General features: G+C 44.5%; 1 protein-coding gene across 6 annotated transcripts in view; it reads left to right on the top strand.

Moving 5' to 3' along the window:
• Positions 1–27,269, top strand: part of LOC125461403 (engulfment and cell motility protein 2) — a 255,761-nt gene that overhangs the window by 158,928 nt on the left and 69,564 nt on the right. For 4 of the 6 annotated variants that reach the window (XM_059652861.1, XM_048550143.2, XM_059652860.1 and 1 more), the window contains 4 exons: positions 1,099–1,119; positions 5,214–5,313; positions 15,623–15,774; positions 18,403–18,481. In XM_059652861.1, the coding sequence (XP_059508844.1) occupies positions 1,099–1,119; positions 5,214–5,313; positions 15,623–15,774; positions 18,403–18,481 (352 nt within the window). Of the gene's footprint in view, positions 1–1,098; positions 1,120–5,213; positions 5,314–15,622; positions 15,775–18,402; positions 18,482–19,787; positions 19,877–27,269 lie in introns of those variants that run through there. The other 2 variants (XM_059652859.1, XM_059652862.1) reach the window with 2 other exon arrangements.

The following is a 27,269-nucleotide window of genomic DNA, read 5'->3' as shown; positions in this document are numbered from 1 at the left end:
TTCCGAGAATAACCTATTTTAGCAGCACGTTTTTCTGAAGAACGATCTAGGCCCAAAACGTCAGCCTTCCTGCTCCTCTGATGCTGCTTGGCCTGCTGTGTTCATCCAGCTCTACACCTTGTTATCTTAGGAATACACTTGTCCACTTTATACTGCATCTACTATGCATTTGCCCACTCACTCAACTTGTCAGAGTGATGGAATTGTTGACTCCAACCAAAGCAGCTGACTTCACCTTGTCCTGATCTGACAAGTGGCCTGTTTGTTGTTTGTTGAAAGTTTTCGCTGTTTCACTAGTCTCTTGAGTGGAGTGTCCTCCTTCAGCTACAACCTGTGTTCATGATTTCTCCCTGCCCCGCTTCCCCCAGAAGTGTGCATCCCCTGAGCGGATACCTACTTTTGGTGGGATAGTTGATACTGAGGTGACGCTCACACATTCCAAATTGTTAGATTGCTTGTTGGTTCTGAGGAAGGATCACTGGATCTGAAATGTTAACACTGCTTTCTCTCCACAGATGCTGCCAGACCTGCTGACTTTCTCTAGCAGTTTCTGCTTTTGTAACTTGTTTGAATTGTCTTTATTTTGGTTTTAACAGAGGAGGAGCCGAGTTGTGGTATGGAATCCGTACCAGGCCATTGTCAGAAATGGCCCCACTGCAATTACCCAAACATTAAGGGATCAGGAGATAGCGTGAGCCTTGAGGTAGATGATCCATGAGGGTCTAGTATGTCAAAGCAGGCTCGACAGACAGAATAGCCTGCTCCTACTCCTATGTCCCTAATCCACGTTTTCTGTGATGCCATACCCCAGAGTTGGCTGGGGAGCAGAAAGCAACCATCTTCTTGCTCTCTATTTATGATCATTGACTCTTCAAAAAGAAGCAGTGCATATCACTTTCATGAGATAGTTTACCAAGTACAGGCAATGTGAACTGTTCGACGTAGTTAAGTAAAATGCGAGACAGTTGGCTAACTGGAGAACAGGGTTATTTCTGTCTGTGAAATGGAAATAGTTAGTATGATGCATTTTGTCTTTCTGGCCTGTGCTAATACTTACCGGCTATCCTTATTTACCCTCATTTTGTGTTTTACTTCCAGCAACTTACTGGATAAATTCAGGTAAACCTCGTTCTTGTGTGAAATATTTGGAACCAGAATGACTGACGGCTTCATCCCCATTGGATAACCATTTGTGCCAACATTTAAGTAGTGCCCCATTGCTTTTAGGTGATTGGAAGCACATAGAGCAATGCAAGATCATTAACAGCCATCTTCCTTGTTTTGGCAGACCCTGAATGCCCGCTCCACCCCCCCCTCCCCACTTACCCCCACCCACGTCATTTTGTGTTATGATGGACGCCTGCTCATCACCTGTACCTACTGGACTGCTTTGTTTATTGGACGGTTTGCTTTTCTGACTTGTATCAATGCCCCCCCCCTCAGTCCGACCACAGCCATCTGGAGATCCTTGTCAGTAAAGTGGGTTTTTCAGGACTGCCTTGCCTCCTTTGTAAATGTTTGAATTATTCGCTTGAGCAGGCTGTTTAACAAGCTGAGCTTTGCTTTCATCCGAAATAACAAGGTGTAGAGCCGGATGAACACAGCAGGCCAAGCAGCATCTTAGGAGCATGAAAGCTGACGTTTCGGGCCTCGACCCTTCTTCAGACCCTTCACCACCATTTCTGATGAAGGGTCTAGGCCCGAAACCTCAGCTCTCCTGCTCCTAAGATGCTGCTTGGCCTGCTGTGTCCATCCAGCTCCACACCTTGTTATCTCGGATTTTCCAGCATCTGCAGTTCCCATTATCTCTTTGCTTTCATCCTTACTGTGAGAATTAGCAGGTGATTGGGTGGCCCAGTCACAGGTATTGTGTGATTGCCTGCTTGTTTGAATGCAATGTGCAATCTGTAAACGTGCCAATTCCTGCACAAGTGCTATGTTAATTTCTCCTCGATCATGTGCATTTAATGCTCTGCTTTATATAGTTCCTGCCAATCCTTTAGTACTTAGTCTGAGTGAAGACCCCTAATTATTGCCTTGGAGGGTTGATTGGATTGAGTTGTTTCAATGCTGAAAGGATTCCATTGGGTCGATACAGTGGAACTGTTTCTGTTTGTAGAGGGGACATTGTCTTCCAGTTGGAGTTAGGCAGTTTCACAAGGGAAACAAAAAAAAAGACAATTTTCTTCACAAGAAGTCTGTTAGAAATCAGGAGCTTTCTGTCTTAGAGGTTTGTAGATATTGGGGTTGCTGTGCAGCTTTCTAGCAGAAATTATATATTTTTATTGGGTAAGGGAATCATGAGAAATCGAGCAAAGGTGGATAAATGAAGTTGAGGTTCAAATCAGTCACGACCGAATTGAATGGCCGAGCAAGCTGAAGAGGCTAAATGGGACTACCTCTTCCTAATACTTGCATTAAACAAAGACATGGAATTAAACAGTGACAAATCCCTGGGACCTCGTGGTTTCCATTCGAGGGTGTTAAAGGAACTGCGGAGCATTTTGCATACCCTAACTATAATCTTTCACAGTTCACTAGATACAGGAGTCAACCCTCTGGATTGGAAAATTACAATGTCATTCTGCCCTTTTTGAGAAGGGCAGAAGAAGGAAACCAGAGAATTACAGACCAATTAGCCTAATAGCCGTATTGGGGTAATTTTTGGACCCTGTAATCACTTTCGCGCTTTGTTAGGAAGCATAGAGGTGTAAACACTTTTTGAAATGGGGAAAAGCTTTGGTAAGCTGAAGCACAAAGGGAATTGGGAGTCCTTGTTCAGGATTCTCTTAAGGTTAACATGCAGGTTCAGTTGGCGGTTAGGGAGGCAAGTGCAATGTTTGTGTTTGTTTCAAGAGGGCCAGAATACAAGAGCAGAGATATACTGCTGATGTTGTGAACAGTTTTGGGCCCTGTATCTAAGGAAGGAGATGCTGGCATTGGAGGGGGTCCAGAGGAGGTTTACAAGAATGTCTCTGGGAATTAAGGATTTATCACATGAGGAGCGATTGAGGACTCTGGGTCTGTACCTAATGAAGTTTAGAAGGCTGAGGGTGGGGATCTGATTGAAATTTATAAAATACTGAGAGACCTGGATAGGCTGAGGCAAAGATGTATGGGCTATTAGGAGAGACTAGGTCCCAAGGGCACAGCCTCAGAGTAAAGGGACAAATTTTTAGATGAGGCGGAATTTCTTCAGCCAGAGGACAGTTAATCTGTGAAATTACATGCTTCAGAGGGCAATGGACGCTGAGTCATTGAATGTATTTAAGACAGATAGATGGGCTCTTGATTAGAAAGGAGATCGAGGGTTGTAGGGAGAAGGCAGAAGTGTGGGGTTAAGAAACAAACCATCTCTGACCGAATGGTGAAGAAGACTTGATGGGCCAAATAGCCTAAATCTGTTTCTTATGGTCTTAAGGATGGAGTGATTGAGTACCTTGAACGCTTTCAGTTAATCAGGAGAAGCAGCATGAATTCATGACAAGTAGGTCATGCCTGACAAACCTCATTGAATTTTTGGAAGAGGTGACTATCGTAGTGGACAGGGGAATGTCTATGGATATTGTTTATATGGACTTAAGGCTATTGATAAGGTCCAACATAAGCGGCTGTCATGTAAGGTAGAATCCCACAGAACTGAGGGTGATTACTGACATGGCTGGGAAATTAGTTGAGTGACACAATATGACTAGTGGTGTCCCACAAGTATCTGTGTTAGGGCCTCAGTTTTTCACATTATTTATTAATGACTTGGATAATGGTGGAGATAATATATGTAATTTTGTTGAGGCACAAAGTTAGATAACATTGTGGACAGTTTAGGTGATGGTCTGTCAATATCCCTTGGTAATTTTACGCTAAGTGAATGAACAAAATGGCGGCAGATGGGAGTTAACTGTAAGCAAGCATGGGGTTATCCATTTTGGACCAAAGAAAAGATAGATCAGGGAACTTTCTAGATGGTATGAATTAAATACAGTGGATTTCCAAAGAGATGTGGGGATTCAGGTGCATAGATCTTTAAAATGTCACAAACTGATGCCGAAAATCATGAAATCAAATGGAATGCTGTCCCTTTATGTCTAGAGGACTGGAGTACAAGGATGCAGAAGTTGTGCTGCAGTTATACAAAACCCTGGTTAGACCCCACTTGGAAGGCTATATTGGCCTCGAAGGGAGCACAACATAGGTTTACGAGAATGATACCTGGACTTCATGGGTTAAGTTATGAGGAGACATTCTACAAATTAGGCTTGCTTTCTCTAGAATTTAGAAGATCAAGAAATGAGCTGATCAAAGACTTCAAAATATTAACTGGAGAAGGCAGGATAGATAAAGATAAACCATTTCCAGTGGCTGGGGATTTTAGAACAAGGGGCATAGTCTGACAATTAGGGCGACACTGTTCAGGAGAGGTGTTAAGAAGCACTTTACAGACAAAGCTGGTAGATGTTTGGAACTCTGATGAAGGGTCCAGGCCCGAAACGTCAGCTTTTGTGCTCCTGAGATGCTGCTTGGCCTGCTGTGTTCATCGAGCCTCACATTTTATTATCTTGGAATTCTCCAGCATCTGCAGTTCCCATTATCTCAGATGTTTGGAACTCTTGTTTTCTAAAAACGGCAGTGGATGCTGGATCCATTTTTAATTTTAAATCCGAAATAGATATACCTTTGGCCTTAAAATTTTTGTTGTGTAAATGTACCAAGGGCAGTTATGAAGTCAGTCCACAGATCAGCCATGATCTTACTGTATAGTGGAACAGGCTGAATGGCCTATTCCTGTCCCCATGTTCCTCTATGTAAGTATGAAAAAGCTCTTTGACTAAGGAGGGTGTTGCAGCAGTGTTAGATCTGGGATTGGGGTTAATCACTGGACAGAGGTTATAACTTGGAACTTTGTCTTGTTTCTTTGATCTTGCCTTAACCATGGAACTGAGGACAGTATTTCTATTTGTAGTCCTTTAACCCAAGTGTGTTCGGCTAATAGAGCAGTCCTGGGCCCTTGCCTATCTCACCAAGAAACCACACTGGATAATACATTACAGGCCAGCTATTCAGTAGCACCCTAGAAATTTGGAAAGCTTGTCTGCTTAGGCACAGGACGGATACAGTCATTGATATTTCTGTCCTTCATGCAATGTATGGCCCAGCCTGTAAACATCAGCTGGTTTTCTGTGTACTGACCTGTTGAACTACGTGTTTCCCTGCAGTTTCGGCGAGATGCTAGCCTTCACACTGACCGCATTCCTGGAGCTAATGGACCATGGGATTGTCTCGTGGGATATGATCTCCACTGCCTTCATCAAACAGGTCAGGAGAGAGACAGATTAACGACCCGAAACGTTGACTTTCCTGCTCCTCTGATGCTGTCTGACCTGCTGTGTTTGTCCAGCTCCACCTTCATTGACTCTAACGAGCTAATGCCTGTGGTGTCTTCCTCCCATTTGGGTCTCTTTGCCCTTTGCTTCCTTCTGAATGAAAAGAGACACGATTCCTCTTCAGCTGTCTAGAATTCTGGTGTCAAGGATCAGTTACCAAATGGAATGGATCATTAATTTTAGCTCTGTGTGCAAAGGAAACACTTGCATTTTTTTACTGTGTCTTTTACAACCTCAATGTCCCAAGGCATGTTGCAAAAAATCAAATACTTTTGAATTATAGCCACCTTTCCAACTCCGGCACCACAGCAAATAAAAAGACCCAAGTCAACTGACCAGCTAATCACTGTTTGTGATGTTGGTTGAGGTATAAACATTGGCCAGGAACACCATAGCAATCAGCAATAAATGCTAGCCTTACCAATGACACCCAAAAGCCACAAAAGAATATATTTAACATGGTTCAGATTCTTTTATAGTTTAATCAGCTTTCCTCCCATTAGTCTAGATTACAAGAATATAGACTTCTGTTCCCTCAGCATCTCACTGTGGGACATTCCCTTCATCCCAGGCACCAATTTAGTGAATCATCACTGAACTATCTCCAAATGTATCCTTCCTTCAGTATGAAGGCCAGAATTGTACACAATGCCCCAGATGTTTATTCACCAAAGCCCTGTATGATTGTAGCAAGACTTTTTTCTTATATAATACTCCAATCCCCTCGTAATAAAGGCCAGTTTTCCATTTGCCTTCCCAATTGTTAGATTTACTTATATGTTAACTTTGTGTTCCTTGCACAAGCCATACCCAAGTCCTTTTGTATGTCAACATGTACAAGTTCCACACATCTTATATGAATGACCTTGTACATGCCCACCATCTGCTACGTTGTTGCACAATTAACCTGCCTCTATTTTATTGCAGACTCTGTGTTCACTTCTTAGCTTACTTTTCCATCTACTTTTTGCTGACCTAAAGCAGACGTGTCCAAATTTGCCTTGTGTTGATTTTTAAGTCTTGACTGTAGATTGTGAATAGCTGCCTTCCCAGAAGTAGTTGTTGTAGCATTCCACTAGTCACAGCTTACTGCAGTCAGGTGGCCTAAGCATCAGCTGGCAAAATGGATAGTCTTTGCAAATGTAACCATAAGGCACAAGGCTGATTGGCTTTCTATTGGAAATGTTTGCAGCTGAATTAAGGTGGTGAGGCAGGGTTTTGAATGATTATTTATTTTGTTATTTCAATACTTCTTCCTTGCACTATGTATTTATTTATCCATGAACTCCTTCACTGTGAATGCTGATGAAGACTATGTGCATGTAGGGGAGGAGCTGTTGGTATGCAGACATTATAAAGTGCAATATATCCATTTCGTATGTGATGTTGGAAAATAATTCTTCTTCTGTCCGCTCAGAGCCTTTCAGGCCTGAGCTGGCTGGTGAAATGGACTAGGCCCTTTCACCCCTGTACCTTGTTCCAAATTACATCTTGCACAAATCATGAAAATTCCTGGTTTAGACATAGGGATCTACAGCACAGAAAAAGGCCACCAAAGATGCACTAATCAAACCATGTAGCTACTCTAATCCCATTTTCCAGTCTTTGCCCCATTGTCTTGTATCCCTTGGCATCGCAAATATATATCTAAAGTACTTCTTAAATGTTATGAGAATTTCTGCTTCTCCCACCCTTTTACGCAGTGAGTTCCAGATTTCCACCCCGCTCTGGGTGAAAATGTTTTTCCTCACATCCACACCAAACCTCCCGCCACTGTCTTTTAAATATATGCCCCCCAGTCAAATCTCCCTCCACTAAGGTGAAAAGTTCCTTACTATCCACCCTGTCTATACCTCTCCATAATTTTATTCATCGCAAGCATTTCCTCCCTCAGTCTTTTCTGTTCCAAGGAAGCCGACACCTGTCTGTTCAATCTCTTTTCATTGTTAAAATTCTTCAGTCCAGCCAATGTCCCACAAATCTCCATTGCACCCTGCATCACATCCCTTTTATAATGTGGGTTCCAGAACTGCACACTGTAGCTGAGGCCTAACCAACATTTTATATATTTCTAGCATAACCTCCTTGCTCTTAAACTGTGTGCCTCAGCTAATAAAGGCTAGTATCCCATATGCCTTCTAAACCAGTTTGTCTACCTGCCGTACTACCTTTAAGGGACTGGCATACTTGTACACCAAGGTCCCTCTGATCCTCAGTGCTTCCCCAGGTCCTACTGTTCATCATTGTTTGTCTTCCCCAAGAGTATCACCCACACTGATGTAGGACCAACTTGTGGTAATTGAAGGGCCTTCTTCTGAGCCCAGAATTCTGCTGGAGCGCTAAATGGATAATTGTTTGCAGTGATGCAAGAGCAGTATGTTGTGTAGTTGGAACTGAGATGCATTGTTGGCACAGGAGATATTTCCTGTGCATTGATCCAGGTCACACATAGTCTTTGGAGTGTTTCATGCTGACCTTGAGTCTTAAATAGAGGTACATTGTTCCTTTTGTATCACACCATGATAAGCACGGTTTTTTTTAAAAAAAATACTTTGCCAGTTCTGGCTCATCTTACAGCAATGCGCCAGCTTCAGGGAAGCCTTGAGCTCAGCACTAGCAATGGAAAAAAAAGACTTGCATTTACATAGCATCTTTTGTGCCGATAGGATTTAACAAAACAGTTTACATCTGACCGAGTAATATAGTCACTATTGTAATGTAGGAAACAATAGGACAGTGACAATAACTCCCCTGCTTTAAAGTCTTGCAGCAGGATCTTTTACAGTTATCAGAGTGGGCAGCTAGGCCTTGGTTTAATGTCCTCATCAAATACCGGTGTCTCTGACAGTGCAGCACACCCTCGATAGATTATTAAACTGTCAGCCTGGATTATTGCACTCCTGTGGATCTTGAGCCATCGGTCTTCCAACTCCAGTGAAAGTGATTTTCCCAAAGTAAAGCCTTAGAAGCCAATAACATGTAAGTTCTGGACAGGGAGTTGAAAGAGAAGGAAGTGATAAAACAAGGCTAAAGAAAAATCATCAGAAGCAGACATTAGACTGTTAGAATGAAAAAGTAATAATTGGCTGAGGAAGCTTTGGAGAAAATAAAATCTTTGGAATATAAAGCTCACTGCACCCTTGGTTTGCTTGTTTGACAGTTATAGCTGAAATGTCAAGACTTTTGCCCCAAGTCAAAAGTTGTGGATTTGATTCCCAATCTAGGACTGAGCACAAAAATCCAGGCTATGCGTTCTGTAATACTTTGGGAGCATTGCATGATTAGAAACACCATCTTTTATATAATGCATCAAACACATTCCACGTTTCCATCAGCATCAGAAAAAGATCTGACCTGATTATGATCACATTGCTGTTTGTAGGAATTTACTCTGTGCAATTTGCTGTTACATTTCTTTTGTTATGACAGTGACCACATTTCCAATGTACTTCTATGATGACAAATGAAGTTGCGCCCTGATTGGAAGAAATGAGAGGTCACAAGTCACTTGGGAGATGACAGTCTAGAGGCTAAAAATCAATGAGATCTGAGTACAAATACACTAGTAACTAGAAGCTGTGTCACAGGTTAGCAAGGGCATGAAACCACAGGCAAGCTGGAGGCATGGCGGTAATGTTACTGGACCAGTTATCCTTGTGGCCCTGCTCTGGGCATACAGACTCCAGTCCACAGGAGCTGGTGAAATGTACCTTCAATAAATCCATTCTGGATTATAATGATAGGGAAGGAAGTCTGCAATCTTTACTTCACCTATGATTCCAGACCTACAATAATGTAAAATGGACTAGTATTGAACGCTAGTTACGGAATGGAAAATAAGTGCTGTCTTTGCTAGTGATGCCCATATCGCAAGAAAGGATAAAAGGGGGAGAAAAGAAACAAACCGCTCATCAGGTTTTATCTCTGGAGGAATAAGTAGAGTAAAAGTAGACAGTTCATGTTAAATCTGTGTTAAGCTCAGTTAGACCTCACTTGCTGTGTGCAGTTCTGGTTACCATATTGTTGAAGAGGTTGGGAAGTGCAGAAAATAATTTACAAAGAAGATCACAGCAATGTCTCTTGGTATATATCAGCCTGGGTCTTTTTTCTCAAAAGGAAGACTGAAGGTCGACTGAATAGAAGTCTTTCAATTGAAAATGTCCAGAATTTTAGTAAATATGGATAGAATATTTTCTCTTGTGGCGGGGCGGGGGAAGCAGAATTGGCAGCTATCAGTAATTTTTTTAAAAAAGCCACTGAGAAATTCAGTAGGGAATTCCTCATAACAGTGATTACCCAGAGAATGGTGAGAATGTGGAATGTGTTACCACAGGGAGTGGTTGATGTAAATTGTATATTTAAAGGTTTGTGTGATGCAAACATTGTGACCACTATAGCGATTGCAACAAATATCGAGGCATCTCCCTGCTGAACATTATGGGAAAACTATTGCCCTTGTCGGACTGCAGATCCTGACTGAAGCATCCAACCTAAACCCCATGGTGCTTTCAGACCCAGGAGGTCTGCAGTCAACCTGATCTTCGCAGGCCAGCAGCTGGAAGTGAAATGTCATGAACAAAGGTGGCAGCAAAAGATCGTCTTCATCAATCCCACCCGTGAGCAAGGGTGATCCATTTACGCTGCTGGAGAAAATAAGCTGCCTGCTATAATTTCTCAATATGGTCCCCTGTTTCCATGACGACTTGACAGTCAAAGTCTGCTGTAACAGAACAACATCCAAACCCTTTTAGATCTGTCCTACTGGTCAGACAGGGTGGTGTTCTTCCACTGATAGTCTCTTCAGCGTGTTTTCCTTACTGCCTTCGGGTCATTGCCAGGGGGTGTCTACTTATAAACCAGAACTGACAGAAGGGTGTTCAGTCTCACTTACCTGAGATCCAAGTTGCTCCAAGTCCTGATCAGAGAGTTACACTGCTCTGACAATGCTGCAGTAACATGTCACACTCAATGACAGATGGACAGACTCTCTCCCCTTGATCTGTAAAGGGTTTGCATCAGGAAGACAATCATCCTGGTCAGGATGTTACCATTCTGCCATCTATCAGCACTGACCATGTGGAGCTGAAGATTGAGGATCATTCCACATATCTAGGCTCCGCAATCCCCAGCAATCCATCACTGGAGGCTGAAATCATCGCACACCTAACCAAAAGCTGCAGCTGTGTGTGAGCTAAGTGAGAGAGTGTGGATCACAGCAAGCTGACTGAGAATGCTGAACTGCGAGTCTATCAAGTCTGTGTCCTCAGTGCACTCCCCAATAAACGAGGTGCCTGAGTAATAAATGGTAGGCAGGAGAAAGGGCTGAACAGTTTCCATTTTCACTGTCCCCAGTGAATCCTCAGCATCTCTCCGGAATGTGCTAATTCCATCAGTGTCCACTCATTGTTAATCCAATGACATCTACACTGGCTCAGCCATGTTCATCAGAACACTAAAGGCTGCTGGCCTAAAGACCTTGCACTGAGTGACCTGGCCGCTGGGTGTCCATGCCTTCACTACAGAGACACAGGCGCACGAGCTCTGACAATGGTGAACATTGACAATTGGGAGACCCTTACTGATGGCTGGGTCCTGCTGCAGGCTGAGGGAAGATTAGAAAGAGGTGAGCAGAAATGAAAAGCTCAGCTCATCAGGAAGAGGGCCCAAAGGAAATAGGGGCCATTTTCCACCTTCCTGAGCCACACACTCCCCCTCTGCGGAAAATGTAGCAGAGACTGAGTGGGAATCTTGAGATACAGCAGCCAGAAGCCTGCCACAACTAAGGTGAAGCAAGACGCAGAGTACGGTGGAATTGGGAATACGGGGTTACAATGATGGATTTGGATGAGACCGTGGCAGGAGGCCTGATTGCGGCTGAAATGCTAGCATGGAGTAGTTGGGCTGAACAGCGCCAAAGCTGAATATGTATCCTATCATATTGTTGTTGGAAAGGAGTCTGAGACATCCTGGGGTCTTATGACAGGCGCTGTCTAAATATGGGGCCACTATTTCCTTCCTTGTTTTTAAATGTGAAATAGTTTGATGTCTGAGCAAGTGACCCCACTGAAAGAAGCCCCTGTCAAGTGTTTAGCCTCAAAGTTTGTAGCTTTCTTCTGGAGTGTTTCAGTTCCCATCTGCAGTGACACAGAGATCGCTGAGCCTGGACAGAATCCCAGACTCTATCCCGTGGGAAACTCCAGGGCTGACTTTAGCCAAGAAATCCTTTCCCACAGCTCAGAGGCCTCTTGCAAGGACACTGTGGCACAAAGCCAGTGTGTTGAACTCCTTTCTTTTTACTGTGTCGCACACCATTGCCCAGGGCTGGAAGCATTCACTTGCCTGTCAGGGCAAACTCCTTGAATTTAAAAAAATAAAATTGGAAATGCTAGAAAACAGAAATAAAACAGGGAAAATAAAATCTTTGACTCCAGCCATATCAGGAATATAGGTTAATGTTTCAAGTGTAGTCCCTGAGTATGAACTATTTTCAAAGTCAAAACGGAGTAAGATGTAATAACAACCATTCATTGACATGTTGGGGGAGGGGCAGAACACGGTGTGTGTTTTTCGAAGATTTTGATATGAAGTCTCCTCTCACATGTCAGACACATCTTATGAGTTTCCACAGCACGAGATCAATCTAGTCTCTGCTCATTTTAGTCCCAGATTGCTGTTTTCTATGCTCAAGCTGTTATCTAATTCACTTCTTTTCGAATAAAGAGGACTGGTGAAGAATTAATAGAATCCCGACACTGTGGAAACAGGCCATTTGACCCAACAAGTCCACACCAACTCTCTGAGGAGCATACCACCTAGGCTCACCCTCCTACCCTATCCCTGCAGTTTCCATGGCTAATCCACGTAACCCACACATGCCTGGCCACTATGGGCAATTTAGCATGGCCACTTCGCCTAACCTGCACATCTTTGGACTGTGGGAGGAAACCGGAGCACCCGGAGGAAACCCACACAGACACGGGGAGAATGTGCAAACTCCACACAGACAGTCACGTGAGGCTGGATTCACCCGGGTCCCTGGTGCTGTGAGGCTGCAGTGCTAACTACTGAGCCACTGTGCTGCCGTTTTAAAAAAAAATACACTTGGAGCTTCTAAAATAGTGGAGGAAGAAGCAGAGGGAAAGAATGAATGAATTTATTTTCTCATCAAGTTGTGTTGATAAGTTCACTCGTGTGTGTGTGTGTGTGTGTATATCTTTTTTTCTCTCTGCCTGTATTGTATTCCATGTCTTCTGTCTTTTTCTTAATCTCATCTTCTTATTCCTGTCTTTTAATGCCTTTTGCTCACCCACACTCGTGCTCGCCATTCTCTCTCTCTCTCTCTCTCTCTCTCTCTCTCTCTCTCTCTCTCTGTCTCTCTCGCTTTCTCTCTCTCTCTCTCTCTCTGTCTCTCTCTCTCTCTCTGTCTCTGTCTCTGTCTCTCTCTCTCTCTCTCTCTCTCTCTGTCTCTCTCTCTCTCTCTCTTCTCACCCCACTCCGTCTCTCTCTCTCTCTCTCTCTCTCTTCACCCCCCACCCCACTCCGTCTCACTGTTAACCATAACTGTGTCTCAAGAACCCCTCAGTCTCTCCTGCACTCTCTGACCATTCTGTCCTATCTGTTTGTCTGGCACTCTCTCTCTCACTGATACACTGTGGGGACATTAGAAGGTGGGAGGCTCTTTCTGATGAGACTCGGGTCACATTGAACCAGAGTGCTGAGGTTTGCAGGTTTGATGTCACACTCTGGGAACGTGCTGAATAGTTTAACTAATATCAGCCTTGCCTGTTCTAATTAGCACTTACAAACTGTGACTCTTATTCTTTGACAGGATTGTTTCTGCTCTGAGCTTCTGGATTTTGGATTGTACTCATTTTCTGCCAGGTTGGGTGAGGGTGGCGGTGGCATGGGGAGAGGGTGTTTTGGTTGTATAGTGGAAACCTAGAATGAGACAGATCCCTGAAATCGCAGCTATTGGGTTACAAAAAGAATGACCGTATCTTCCAGCAGCTGCAGCAGGTTGAGAGGATTACAGACCCTGCTGCTCTTGAAAAGGAATGTGTGTATTTATACAGCACCTTCTCGTTTTTCTGAAGCAAATATTTCCCTTTGCATGGGAAAAGAGCCCATCTTGAACAATAGAGACTTGTAAACCATCACTGCAACAGACAGAATGTTGCAGTGGACAGAATGATCCCGAAGACAATAATATGTCTGGGAATGTGGCCTAAAGCTGCTGTGAATTTACAATGCTGACGGAAAGGGTGCATCAGATGCAGGAAATTCCAGGCCCCACCCCCTGCCTCCCCACCCCTCCCACCTCAGCAGAGCGGTGCCCTCACCACTATGCTAAGGGCTTGACCCAGATTGGGTGAGTCATCCCGTAGTTCAGTCTGAGCACTGTGGGACCATCCCAAAATCCGCTGGAGAACCTGGTTTCTACAAATCACTTCTTCATAGGGTCGTTAGAGTGTGGAAGCAGGCCGTTTGGCTCATCAAGCCACACTGACCCTCTGAAGAGCATCTCACCCAGCCCAATTTTCCCCCTACCTTACCCCTGCAATTCTGCTTTTACCTTGTCTACTCCATCTGCATATCCCTGGATGTTATGGGCAAACTGTCCCCAAAACCGGCAAAACTGGAGTAATATATAAAATACCTTGCAAGGACTGTGAGAAACACTACATAGGCCAAACTGGAAGACAATTGTTAATACGCACCAACTAGCCACCAAGAATCACAACCAATTTTCACTTGTCTCACTACACGTGGACATCAAGGGACACGAATTCAACTGGGACAGTGCATCCATAATTGCACAAGCGAAACAGAGACATGTCAGGGAATTCCTGAAGGCCTGGTATTCCAACTGGAACTCCATCAACAAGCACATTGAATTAGACCCTGTGTGCAAACCACTGAGAAACAGAACCAGAAGTAATACCAACCATCCCAGCAAACCAAGGCAGATAAATAACAAGTGGGACAGAACACGGACCCTTCACGGGAGGTGCACCGATGATGTTATCTAGCAGGGTGACAAAACACTCGTAACCCAACCCACCAGCTCGGCGAGCATATGTACACCCTGGTACTATGGGCAATTTAGCATAGCCAAGCCACCTAACCTACACACTTTGGACTGTGGGAGGAAACCCATGCAGTCAAGGAGGGAATGTGCAAACTCCACCCAGATAGTCACCTGAGGGTGGAATCGAACCCGGGTCCGTAACACTTTGAGCCAGCAGTGCTAGCCGCTGAGCCACCTTTTTTCACTTCAGGAGGTGGGTGGCAAGTGACACACTCAGTTGTTTTTCAGAGGAACTGGAGGAGATTCAGGATCCTCTCGAGATATGAGCACAGAGTCTGGGTAGTTTGGGGAGAATGCTGCATTGTCAGGGGATGCCGTCTTTTGCATAAGATTGTTAGCTAAGGTCCCGCCTGCCCTCTGGGCAGATGTAAAAAAAAATCCTACAGCGTTATTTGAAAAAGAGCAGCATTGCTGTTCACAAATTGATTGTCCCTTAAAGATGCTGATTAGCTGGAAAAATGCTTTGCTTTTGTGAGGCTGTGCAAGTTGATATATAAATGCAAGTCCTTCTTTCTAGCCTGTGTGTAGGCTGACTTCTGACTGCAACGCTGATCCCTGTCTGTCTTGGCCTGTGAGAAACAAAATTAACATTCAAGAGGACCCTGGTGGATGAATCCATCCTTCAAGACCAAATGTATTTTGGCATTGTACTGTTGTTGTTCAGTATTGCCATATGCTGTGATATTTTGTGTACATGATGCAAAACAGTGCCAATGCACATTTGAAGCAGTGGCTTTGGTTTGTCCCTGTAAACGTCTTGTTCTTTCATTAACACTCATTATTCCTCTCAATACTGGAGGAATCTGCACATGGTTTCCTTGCAATTGATCTAACCTGCTAAGCGTATCTTATCAATCGACCGTTACGAACATTAAAAGAAAATTTTGAGGTATGCATTTTTTACAGTGCCTGGAGACCATTTAGCCCTTTATCTGTGTGCTAGTTCTGTAAATAATTGGTTCAAACTAATCCCATGTGTTGTGGGAATCTGCCTAGATTTCACATATTTATCTAAATACTGAATGCAAAGCTTTACCTCACTGTTGTAATTTTGGGGCCAATGCTGTTTGCCTCTTCTAGACCCTTCTGTGCTGTTTTAACCAGTGTTTACTTCCTATTCTGAATGATGTATTTATGTTTCACTTTCTCCTAGATTGCAAGCTATGTCAACCAAACGTCAGTGGATGCTTCCATCCTGCAGCGGTCACTGGCCATTCTGGAGAGCATGGTCCTGAACAGCCAAAGCCTCTACAAAAAAGTGGCAGAAGAGATCACTGTGGGGCAGCTCATTGCTCATCTGCAGGTGTAAGTGTTACACAGCTCACTGCTGAGTCCCAGCTGTGAGTGTCAGACAGCTCCGCAGACCTGCATGTGCTTCATTAGACCTTGAAGCCTGAACAAAAAGTTGAAACTGCACTTTGTCGCTCGGTCCTTTTGCTGAAGAGAGTGGGATTGACTCATAGCATTGACCCAGTCTCTTGCTGAATGGGTGAGATTAGTCAGAAGAGGGGGGTGGTGGTGTAGACTTACTGATTCTGAACTGATGAAGCAGTCTGGTAGAGTTGCCAAGATTCCTGTTTGTCTGATGGGAGAACACTGCCATCTACTGTCACTGTGTGGTCATCACTAGAGACACTTTTGCTTTAACTCATTCACTGTTGTCACATGAGAAGGGCAATGAAACAAAATGTGGAATGGGTGTAAAATGTTTCCCAGATTAGAATTATAGACTGCAGCATAGACAAGAGGCCATTTGTCCCATTGTGACAGTGATGATTCTCTGAAGAACACTCCAACTACTTATATCCCAGTTATATATGAAGCGGCCAGTGAGACTAACTCTCAATTTTATTCTCTTACTCAGTCATGGGATGAGCTTGTTGCTGACCAGGCAGCATTTACTGCCCATCCCTAATTGCCCAGAGGGCAGTTAAGAGTCAAGCACATTGCTTTGGGTCTGGAGTCACTTGTAGGCCAGACCAGGTAAGGATGGCCATTTCCATCCCTAAAGGACATTTAGAGAGCCAGATGAGTTTTTTTCCCCAACAATCAACAATGGAGTTAATGGTCAACATTAGACTCTTAATTCCAGATATTTATGAAATTAAAATTCCACGATCTGCCGTGGTGGGATTCGAGTTCGGGTCCCCAGGACCAACAGTCCAGCGATAACACCAGTAGGCCGTGCCTCCCCTCCCTCTGAATGGCACCGTTTCAGTTTGAAGTTGGCTTCAGCTTTTACCTCCTCCTGAAACATGTCAGTAAAAGTTTGAGTTGTGCAAAATGCTGCCTAACCCTGTAGTGTGTTTTTCTCAATCCCCTCCCTTTCAGTCTGAGGTGGCAATTGCAGTCAAAGCCATAATAATAACACTGGAATCAGTGTCAAAGCCTGCCAGGCCCCTGTTAGGGTTGAGGGATAAGATCCTAAAACAAATGGAGAGTCTCAATGCCACCCTTCTAGTACAGAGAACCTCAGCAGAAAAGATCAGTTGAATGTCTGTCTATCTGTAAATACTTTGGTCTCTGTACCTGTGCCCGGAAGATTATTCCAAACATGAATCAGCCTTGAGTGACCAAGTTCTTCCTAATGTCTAGGGAGGAGCTGACCTCCAGCATGGCTGGAGAATTGGTGTGGCCTTTTCCTCCTGATCCTAATAATGAGCTTGGGAATGGTGGCTCCACTGCTCGAGACTGACCTCCAGTTTGACGTGGCTGTAGTATAAGATTTAGAGGAGGATCAAACTCTGTGTCACAGGAAGAGCAATGTACCTGTTTAGGGTCAGTCAAGTGTAGTGTACAGGCATGGTAAATGAAGATGTCATTTTGGAGTACTTCAGTGCAGGGGGACCTGAAGCATGTACGTTTGTGTTATGAGAAGTCAGGTTAAAATGGACTATTGGGAAGACATTTATTCCTTGGGAATCGGAGGATCTTGCAGCACAGAACAAGGCCATTCAGTCTATTGATCCTTACTGCCATTGTCCTGCAATGTCCACCGATTCCTTAGTGGAATTCTGAAATAAAAACAGAATATGCTGGAGACCTGGGTTCAAATCCTGCCATTGTAGATGATGGAATTTGAATTCAATAGAAGTGTGAAACTTAAGAGTCTCATGATGAACATGAAACTGTTGCTGATACTTGTTAAAGAACAACAAACTGGCTCGCTCATGCCAACTTGGGGAGGCAGTCTGGCTAGAATTAGTCTGCACTCCAGTTATAGAAATTAGCTTGCTAGCACGCTTACCTCTAACCCAGGAGTTGCACTTCAGCTCCCATTCCATTCAACCTGATGTTTCAGTTTCGGGAAGTACAGTATTGTTTGAAGTGCATCCGGGCTGAAGGGCCTCCTCCTCCTTCTAACAATCCCTTAATTCTTTTGAGTGAAACATCAAATGGAGCACATCCCTGCCCTTCGTTTGTACGTGAAAGATCTCATGGTATTGTCTGGGAGAAGAGCAAGTTATTCTTCGTACTGTCTGGCCCAGCATTTACCCCTTGACCAACACCTCAAATAGATGATGTGCTGATGATCTATCTTATTGCTGTTTGTTAGTTGCTGGGTAACCTACAATACAACACTGATTCCAATCAGCACAATCTTCATTCGTTGTGGAAGGCTTTGAGACATCCTTGTGTTGTGAACAGTGCTAGATGCACTCCTTGTCCCCACAAGTTTATAACTGTAAAATCCTGAGCAAGGTGCCTGAATATCTGTCTGTCTGTAGCGATCAAGTTGGGTTTTTGTAGTGCCTTGTCCCTACCTCTGGGTCAAAGGTTCTGGTTCAAGTCTCACCTCTGTCATCTAAACAAATTGTTTTAAAATATGTATAGAAATGATGAAAGCACTGTCGGAGCAGTGCTTGTTATTTGTACCCACTGCAATACAGACCCTCTCAGCCAATAATTCTAAACATGTCATTATGCCCACAGATCCAACCAGGAAATCCAGACTTACGCCATTGCACTGATCAATGCTTTATTCCTAAAAGCACCAGAGGAACGTAGGCAGGTCTGTGTCTCTCTCTTTACCCGTCTGTCTGGGTGTCTCATTTTCTGCAGTACAATCTCCTCTGATCCCTCTTGCAGCTTGCTTTGTTGTGTCATCTGCTTAAAACATTCTCCATTAGAGTGGCTTTGTTGAATGTCATCAAATGCTATTCTTACTAACTGAGCACTCTGCTGTTCACCACCATCCATAACCTCTTTCCATTCATTGCTACTCTCTGCTTTTTTTTTTTGTCGACTTTGCTTGCAACAGAGCAGCAACTTGCATTTATCTTGTTCCCGCTTAGTGTGGTAAAACATTCCCTGGCACTTTCTAGGAGCTTTCCACCAGGACACACTGACATCAAGCTGCACAAAATGCCTTTAGAGAGGTGAAACAAAACCTAGTCAGAAGACTTAGGTTTTATGGAGCATTTACAAAGAAGGAAAGAGAACGAGTAAAGCAGTTTAGAGAATATATTTCAGACTTCACACCTAGGCAGTGGAAGGCACGTTACTCTGTCAGAGGTGGACTGAAAGAAGTGGGGAATTGCCAGAAGGGTAAAATTGGATGAATGTCAAGATTTCAGATTCACTTTGACTTGGAAGACATTACAGGCTCAAAGGTGTCAGCTTTTACTGGGTTACAGCTCCCACCAGCACACAGTCCTCTCCATCTTCACTAGACAGCTGCTGTTTGCCTGTCAGCCTCTGTGCTGTAGTCACCTCAGTGTCCTCTTCTACTTTCTTTCTTTACCTTCAAATTTCATTATATTATCTCCTGATTTTTAACTTTTCGAAATCTTTCTTCAACTGGAGTGTCTTTATCAGATTCCCTCTCAACTTGCTCTGCTCCAATGAAAACATCCTTTTTTCCTATCCCCCTTGTCCGTGGAATAATTTTGTAGAACGTCTCCACAACCTACCCCATAACTTTGGCATTCCTCCTCAATGTTAGATCTAGAAAGACCAGGATGAGCAAGAAAAGAAATAATGTGGGATTGTGCTTTGCCCTCGCTATCCCTGACTCTTCACAAGTGACAATTCCCCTTTCTTTGTTTGTTACTTAATTGTGTCCCAAGAGACTGCATTAGAATTTATGCCATTTCCCCCCCCCCCCCCCACTGTTGTTTGAATTAGATTTTCATCCTCTGAAGCTATAATAAATGCCCATGGTCCTATCAACCCACATTCCCTAACTGTTCACTTCCCCACACACACACGCACAGCCACACACCCATCTCTGTTTGTACACTTTCCTGTCTGTCATTACTAACCTATCTTTTCTTGTTGCTGCTCTAACTCTGTCGATATGGCTGGTTGGTGTTGACGCTATTGCTTTGGGGGTCTCTGCTGTCACCGACAGTCTGTCCTTCCCTCCTCAGAAGGGGAGGAATCTGGTCTCGATCTGCCTTTGACAGTAAGTAATGATAAACGCGTGTCATTTCAAACCTTCAGTGGGCTGTTACAGAACACGAGTTGTCTTCCTTCCTCAATGCAGCTCTCCGAAACTAGCAGCAAATCACTGCTATCCTTATTAGGTAACAGATGCAAAAGAACAGGTGGACCTGATAACAACTTGCACCCGTTTAACACAGTAAAAGGCCCAGACGCACTTCACAGGAGCAATCCCAAAGAAGATTTGAGCACAAGAACCATAAAGAGATTTAGAACAGGTGTTCAAAAATTTGGCCAAAGAGGTAGTTTTTAAGGAGCATCTTAAATGAGGAGAGCAAGGGAGAGGGGTTTAGAGAGAGAATTCCAAAGCTCAGGATTTGTGTAACTGAAGGCACAGTTGCCTGTGGTGGAGCAGTTAATGTCGGGGATCCCCAAAATGCAAAAATTGGAAGAAGGAACAGCAAGGCTATGAAGGAATTTAAACCTGAGAATGTAAAATTCCACACAGCACTAGTGCAAGTTGGTGTATGGTTAGACGGACGGGTGAGACTGGTTGCGGACTAACATTTAAGCCATGCCCTTGTTTACATCATATCATTGACCAATCATATGCTTTCACAGGAAAGTCATAGAAGCAGGTAAGTGGACCCAGCTGAAAAGATGGAATTATCCTTCGAGCAGAGGAAGGTTGTCTGAAAGTGTTTAAAATTCTGAGGAGGTTTGACAAGAGTAGCAGCAGAGAAATTGCAGTCATCTAGAAGAAGAATTTTCTCACATAGGGATCTGCTGTGATTGCAAACACACTGATGGATTTGCAAAAACTGATTCAGTAGTAGTTTGCAAAGTAGAATTGACCAAGTTTTTCAAGAGGGAAACTTTTGTCTAGTTGCAGCTTAAGGACTTGGGAGAGGAATGAGTGGGATTGCTAATTTAAAGAGCTACAAAAGCACGAGGAGCTGTATGGCCACCCGCACACGTCAAATTCTATGTTTAGAGGCACATAAATTGTACCTTCCAGGTGAAGCAGCACTTGTTCTGCATTTCACTCAATCTAACCTGCTGTATTCACGGCTCAAAAGTAGTCCCCTCTACAATGGGGAGATGAAGCATAGACTGGGTGACCACTTTACAGAGCACCTACGTTCTCTCTTGCAAAAAAGAGTTCCCAGTTGCCTGCCACTTCAACATACTACTGTGTTCCCTGGCCAACATCCTATATCAGGCTTGCTGCAGTGCTCGAGAGAAGCTTAGTACAAATTGGAACAACAGTATCTCATTTTTAAGAGACTTTTAAGGGACTCTTGGATAGACAAGTGGAGGATAGTAAAATGCAGGGTATGCAGTTTAGTTTGATCTTCGTGGGATGATAGGCTGCCACAACAACATGGGCCGAAGGGCCTGTACTGTGCTGTACTGTTCGATGTTCTGTGTTACGGCCCACCATGCTTTGTTGAGAAGTTGGCACATCTGCAGTTCAATGTTTCAGACTATGTGACAACACCAATACTAGCCAAAACACTTAACATTTTTTATATATCCTGGGACATAAGAGAGCTATTCCACTGAGGCAAGCTTCACTTAAACTGGAATAAAGCAATAAAATTCATATGCTGGGAATCTGAAACAAAACCAGAAATTGCTGAAGGAGCCCACTGTATCTAGCAGCATCTGTGGCGAGAATGCAGAGTCAGCATTTCAGCTCCAGTGACCCTTCATCAGAACAGTTCTAGAAATCCAGAATAAGACAAGCCGATTTTCAGAGAGTGGACTTCAATGGAACAAGAACTGAGCTCAGCAGGATTGACTGGAACAAGGTGTTGTTGGTAAAACAGAACCTGAAGAATTGTCTGTTTTCAAAAGAGAATTACAGCCAAGGTATAGTCCATCAAAGGGGAAAGTTAGGACAAATCATTCCAGAGCACTTTCACTGACAAAAGAGATAGAAACTGAAGATGAAGGAGAGAAAATTGTTTTTGTGACAGGTGTCAGGTAAAAATATAGTTGAGAACCAAGTGGATGCTTGAAGGTTCGAAGGAATGGTGAAAAAGCACATTAGAGAAGCAAAGAGAGATCATGAGAAAAAACTGGCAGCCAACATCAAGGAAATCCCAAAGTCTTCTATCAGCATATAAATACTAAGAGTGGCAAATGGAGGTGGGAGGGGAGCAAGTTGAGACCAAAAAAGAGGACTTGCACATGGATGCAGGGGACACAGCAGAGGTGTTAAAAGAATACTTTGAATCTACCTTTACTGAGGACGTAAAGCCCCGGTGACTTTTTCCAGGAGGAAACTCTATCACGAGAAAGGTTTAAAAAATTGATTAGGCAGAAGTGTTAGAAGGACTGTTGGTACTTAAAATTAACAAAATCCCAGGACTGGGTTAGATTCTAAGAATACTAAAGGATGTAAGAGTGGAAAATGCAGGGGTAGTGACAATAATCTTCAGGCATCCCTAAAGGCAGTGAAAGTGCCAGAAAACTGGAGAATTGAAAACAAAAAAAATGTATTATAAGGATAAACCCAGCAATTGCAGACCAATCAATCTAACTTCAATATTAAGTAAGCTTCTAGAAACAATTATTGAGTAGAATTAGTAATTACATGGAGAAAAGTAGATTGATTAGGAAGAGTCAGCAAGCATTTTTAAAGGGAAAATCATATTTAACTAACTTGCTGGAGTTTCTTGAAGATGTAAATGTAATGCTGTTGATGTGGTGTACATGGATTTCCAGAAGGCTTTTGATACAGTGCCACACATCAGACTTGAGAAAAGTTATGGCTTGTGGAATAAAAGGGACAGTTACAATGTGAAGGGAAAAGTGATAGGAAACAGAGTAATAGTCAATAGATATTTTTTCATTAGAGGGAGGTATGTGGTGAGTTCCCAGGGGTCTGTATTGGGACCCTTTATTTTGCTGATATGTATTAAAGTACAAATGGGGATTTTGAAAGTTTGTGGATGATACAAAACTTGGAAGCAGTGCAGATTGTGAGGAAAATAGTGTAAACATTTCAAAGGCTATAGAAACGTTGGTGGAGTGGGTGGATAATGAGCTGAAGAAGTTCAAGGCAAAGAAGTGAGAGGTTGGAAGAACATGGAGAAACAACGAAAAAACAGTTCATTTGTAACAGGGGTGGAGGAGCACTTGGTGTTTATGTGTACGGATCATTGAAAGTGGCAGGACAGGTAAAGGAAGTTAATGAAGCATACAAATTCATGGCTTTATTAATAGTGGGCTACAGTACAAGAACAAAGAGCTGGTGTTGAACTTGTAAAAGACAGTTGTTAATTCTCATCTGGAGTATTGTGCATAGTTCAATTTAGGAAGGATGTGAATGCCTTTCAGAGATTTACAAGAATAGTTCCATGGATGAAAGACTTCAATTATGACAATATGGCTGGAGAGATAGAAGTGACAAAGGCCAGGAAGAGATATGATAGTTTTCAAAATCGTGAGAAGGTTAGATAGAGTATATGGGGAGAAATTACTCTCACTTGTAAAAGGATCAGGAATGAGAGAGAAGTTTCAAGTAATTTGCAAGTGAAGTAAATGAAATATGGGAAGAAACATTTTCACAAAGTGAGTAGTTAGGGTCTGGAATGCACTGACTGGGAATGTGGTGAGCCACATTCAATTGAGACATTCAAGTGAGAATTGGATAATTATTAAATGGGAGCAATGTGCAAGTGTATGGGAAAGAGGTAGGAAAATGGCACCAAATCATCATGTTCATTTGGAAACCAGGCACAGACATTCTCACACAAAATAATTCTATGATCGTTGTGACTGTATAAAACTGAAAACATGTGGAATTTGAGACCAATTTCACACATGGATAGAGAATTGGTTCAGAGATGGGAAACAGCACTTGGCGATAATAGTTATCTACTTTAAGCTGCAGGATGAGCTTAGCGCTTCCTACGGGCCTTTATGTCTCATGTTTTTAAATCATTAGTTGAAGGAATACACAGCAATCTCTCCATGTTTGATGATGCAGTCCAGCCAGGCAGTGCAGAAGGCAGGGGGTATTGAAAAAGGAGATTGACTAGAGTCATTTGATGAGAATGAATTCCATCTGCCCCAGTATGGGCAAACGTGACGTCATCCAATTTCACCCCAGTTTGAAGTTAGGGGGACGTGGAAATCTGACATCAAGCTACAGCTGATTCCACACCCCCGACCTGTCTGAAATTTGACATGTCACTCAAACCTGTCCACCTGTGACCCTCGTGAAGTCCGTAAGTTCCAACTTAACAATTTGAGGCCTTTATCCTGCATCCACCACCATTTTAGCTGTAGCTGCAAGAGGCTTGTATTTTTTTGTTGTTCCTCCATGTTTTTCCAACCAAATTCTGCCCATCAGAATTACCACAGAATTACTACCTTCGCTCCAAGATCAGAGTCTCTGCCCTGGTATCTTTCAAACCTGCCCTCTGACATCCCTGTTGCAAGCCTGCAGAAACCCCACCCACCCCTCTTGGCTTGGTATCTGACTCCAGCAACTTTCTTCATTGGGGACTGGGTGTCCTCCCAGCAGTGGTCACTGTCATGAGCTTGAGCCCGAATCATAGAGTTCTTTCTACAAAATGCTCTGATTAAACTCCATTTAGTTAATCACCTCAGTTCTCGCTTTGCACTTTGGGAAGAGGCCTTGAAGGTGAAATCAGATTCACCAAAGTGATACTGCAGTTACAAACAGTGAAGCATGAGACGTTGTATCTTCTAAGTTTGAATTATTGAAAGTGTACGAGATTATGTAGAGATTTAACTTAAAGCAATGAAAATTATTGAAGGCTCTGATGGAATAGAGGGCAGCTGTTTCATCGAGTGGCAAGTCCAGAACAGTATGGCACATCTTAAAGTTAGAACTAGATTGCTGAGGGCTCTTGTCAGAGAGAACTTCATTCTTCATAGAATAGAGATCGTAAAATCCCTACAGTGTGGAAACAGGCCATTCAGCCCAACAAGTCCACACTGTTCCTCGGAACAGCATCCTACCCAGATCCATTCCCTCACCCCAGATTTCCCTTGTCTAACTCATCTCACCTAAACATCCCTGGACACTATGGGCGATTTAGCATGGCCAGGCCACCTAACCTGCATATCTTTGGACTGTGCGAGGAAACCGGAGCACCGGAGGAAATCCACACAGACACAGGGAGAATGTGCAAACTCCACACAGACAGACACCCAAGGGTGGAATCAAACCCAGGTCCCTGGTAATGAAATGTGAGGCTGGATGAACCCAGCAGGCCCAGCAGCATCTCAGGAGCACAAAAGCTGACGTTTCGGGCCTAGACCCTTCATCAGAGAGGGGGATGGGGTGAGGGTTCTGGAATAAATAGGGAGAGACGGGGAGGCGGACCGAAGATGGAGAGAAAGGAAGATAGGTGGAAAGGAGAGTATAGGTGGGGAGGTAGGGAGGGGATAGGTCAGTCCAGGGAAGACGGACAGGTCAAGGAGGTGGGATGAGGTTAGTAGGTAGATGGGGGTGCGGCTTGGGGTGGGAGGAAGGGATGGGTGAGAGGAAGAACAGGTTAGGGAGGCAGAGACAGGTTGGACTGGTTTTGGGATGCAGTGGGTGGAGGGGAAGAGCTGGGCTGGTTGTGTGGTGCAGTGGGGGGAGGGGATGAACTGGGCTGGTTTTGGGATGCGGTGGGGGAAGGGGAGATTTTGAAGCTGGTGAAGTCCACATTGATACCATTGGGCTGCAGGGTTCCCAAGCGGAATATGAGTTGCTGTTCCTGCAACCTTCGGGTGGCATCATTGTGGCAGTGCAGGAGGCCCATGATGGACATGTCATCTAGAGAATGGGAGAGGGAGTGGAAATGGTTTGCGACTGGGAGGTGCAGTTGTTTATTGCGAACCGAGCGGAGGTGTTCTGCAAAGCGGTCCCCAAGCCTCCGCTTGGTTTCCCCAATGTAGAGGAAGCCACACCGGGTACAGTGGATGCAGTATACCACATTGGCAGATGTGCAGGTGAACCTCTGCTTAATGTGGAAAATCATCTTCGGGCCTGGGATAGGGGTGAGGGAGGAGGTGTGGGGGCAAGTGTAGCATTTCCTGCGGTTGCAGGGGAAGGTGCCGGGTGTGGTGGGGTTGGAGAGCAGTGTGGAGCGAAGAAGGGAGTCACGGAGAGAGTGGTCTCTCCGGAAAGCAGACAGGGGTGGGGATGGAAAAATGTCTTGTGTGGTGGGGTCGGATTGTAGATGGCGGAAGTGTCGGAGGATGATGCGTTGTATCCGGAGGTTGGTGGGGTGGTGTGTGAGAACGAGGCGGATCCTCTTTGGGCGGTTGTGGCGGGGGCGAGGTGTGAGGGATGTGTTGCAGGAAATGTGGGAGACGCGGTCAAGGGCGTTCTCGACCACTGTGGGGGGAAAGTTGCGGTCCTTGAAGAACTTGGACATCTGGGATGTGCGGGAGTGGAATGCCTCATTGTGGGAGCAGATGCGGCGGTGGCAGAGGAATTGGGAATAAACCCCACCTCTTCCTCCGTTACATTGATGACTGTATTGGCACCGCCTCTTGCTCCCCAGAGGAACTCGAACAGTTCATCCACTTCAACACCTTCCACCCCAACCTTCAGTTCACCTGGGCCATCTCCAGCACATCCCTCACCTTCCTGGATCTCTCAGTCTCCATCTCAGGCAACCAGCTTGTAACTGATGTCCATTTCAAGCCCACCTACTCCCACAGCTACCTAGATTACACCTCCTCCCTCCCACCCACCCTCCTGCAAAAATTCCATCCCCTATTCCCAATTCCTCCGCCTCCGCCACATCTGCTCCCACAATGAGCCATTCCACTCCCGCACATCCCAGATGTCCAAGTTCTTCAAGGACCGCAACTTTCCCCCCACAGTGGTCGGGAACGCCCTTGACCGCGTCTCCCGCATTTCCCGCAACACATCCCTCACACCCCACCCCTGCCACAACCGCCCAAAGAGGATCCCCCTCGTTCTCACACACCACCCCACCAACCTCCGGATACAACGCATCATCCTCCGACACTTCCGCCATCTACAATCCGACCCCACCACCCAAGACATTTTTCCATCCCCACCCCTGTCTGCTTTCCGGAGAGACCACTCTCTCCGTGACTCCCTTCTTCGCTCCACACTGCCCTCCAACCCCACCATACCCGGCACCTTCCCCTGCAACCGCAGGAAATGCTACACTTGCCCCCACACCTCCTCCCTCACCCCTATCCCAGTCCCCAAGATGACGTTCCACATTAAGCAGAGGTTCACCTGCACATCTGCCAATGTGGTATACTGCATCCATTGTACCTGGTGTGGCTACCTCTACATTGGGGAAACCAAGCGGAGGCTTGGGGACCGCTTTGCAGAACACCTCCGCTCAGTTCGCAACAAACAACTGCACCTCCCAGTCGCAAACCATTTCCACTCCCTC

Source organism: Stegostoma tigrinum, chromosome 19, assembly GCF_030684315.1.
Source record: "Stegostoma tigrinum isolate sSteTig4 chromosome 19, sSteTig4.hap1, whole genome shotgun sequence".
Taxonomy (NCBI): Eukaryota; Metazoa; Chordata; class Chondrichthyes; order Orectolobiformes; family Stegostomatidae; genus Stegostoma; species Stegostoma tigrinum.
Note: the sequence above shows the minus strand (reverse complement) of the source record. Positions and strands in the feature narration are given on the sequence as shown.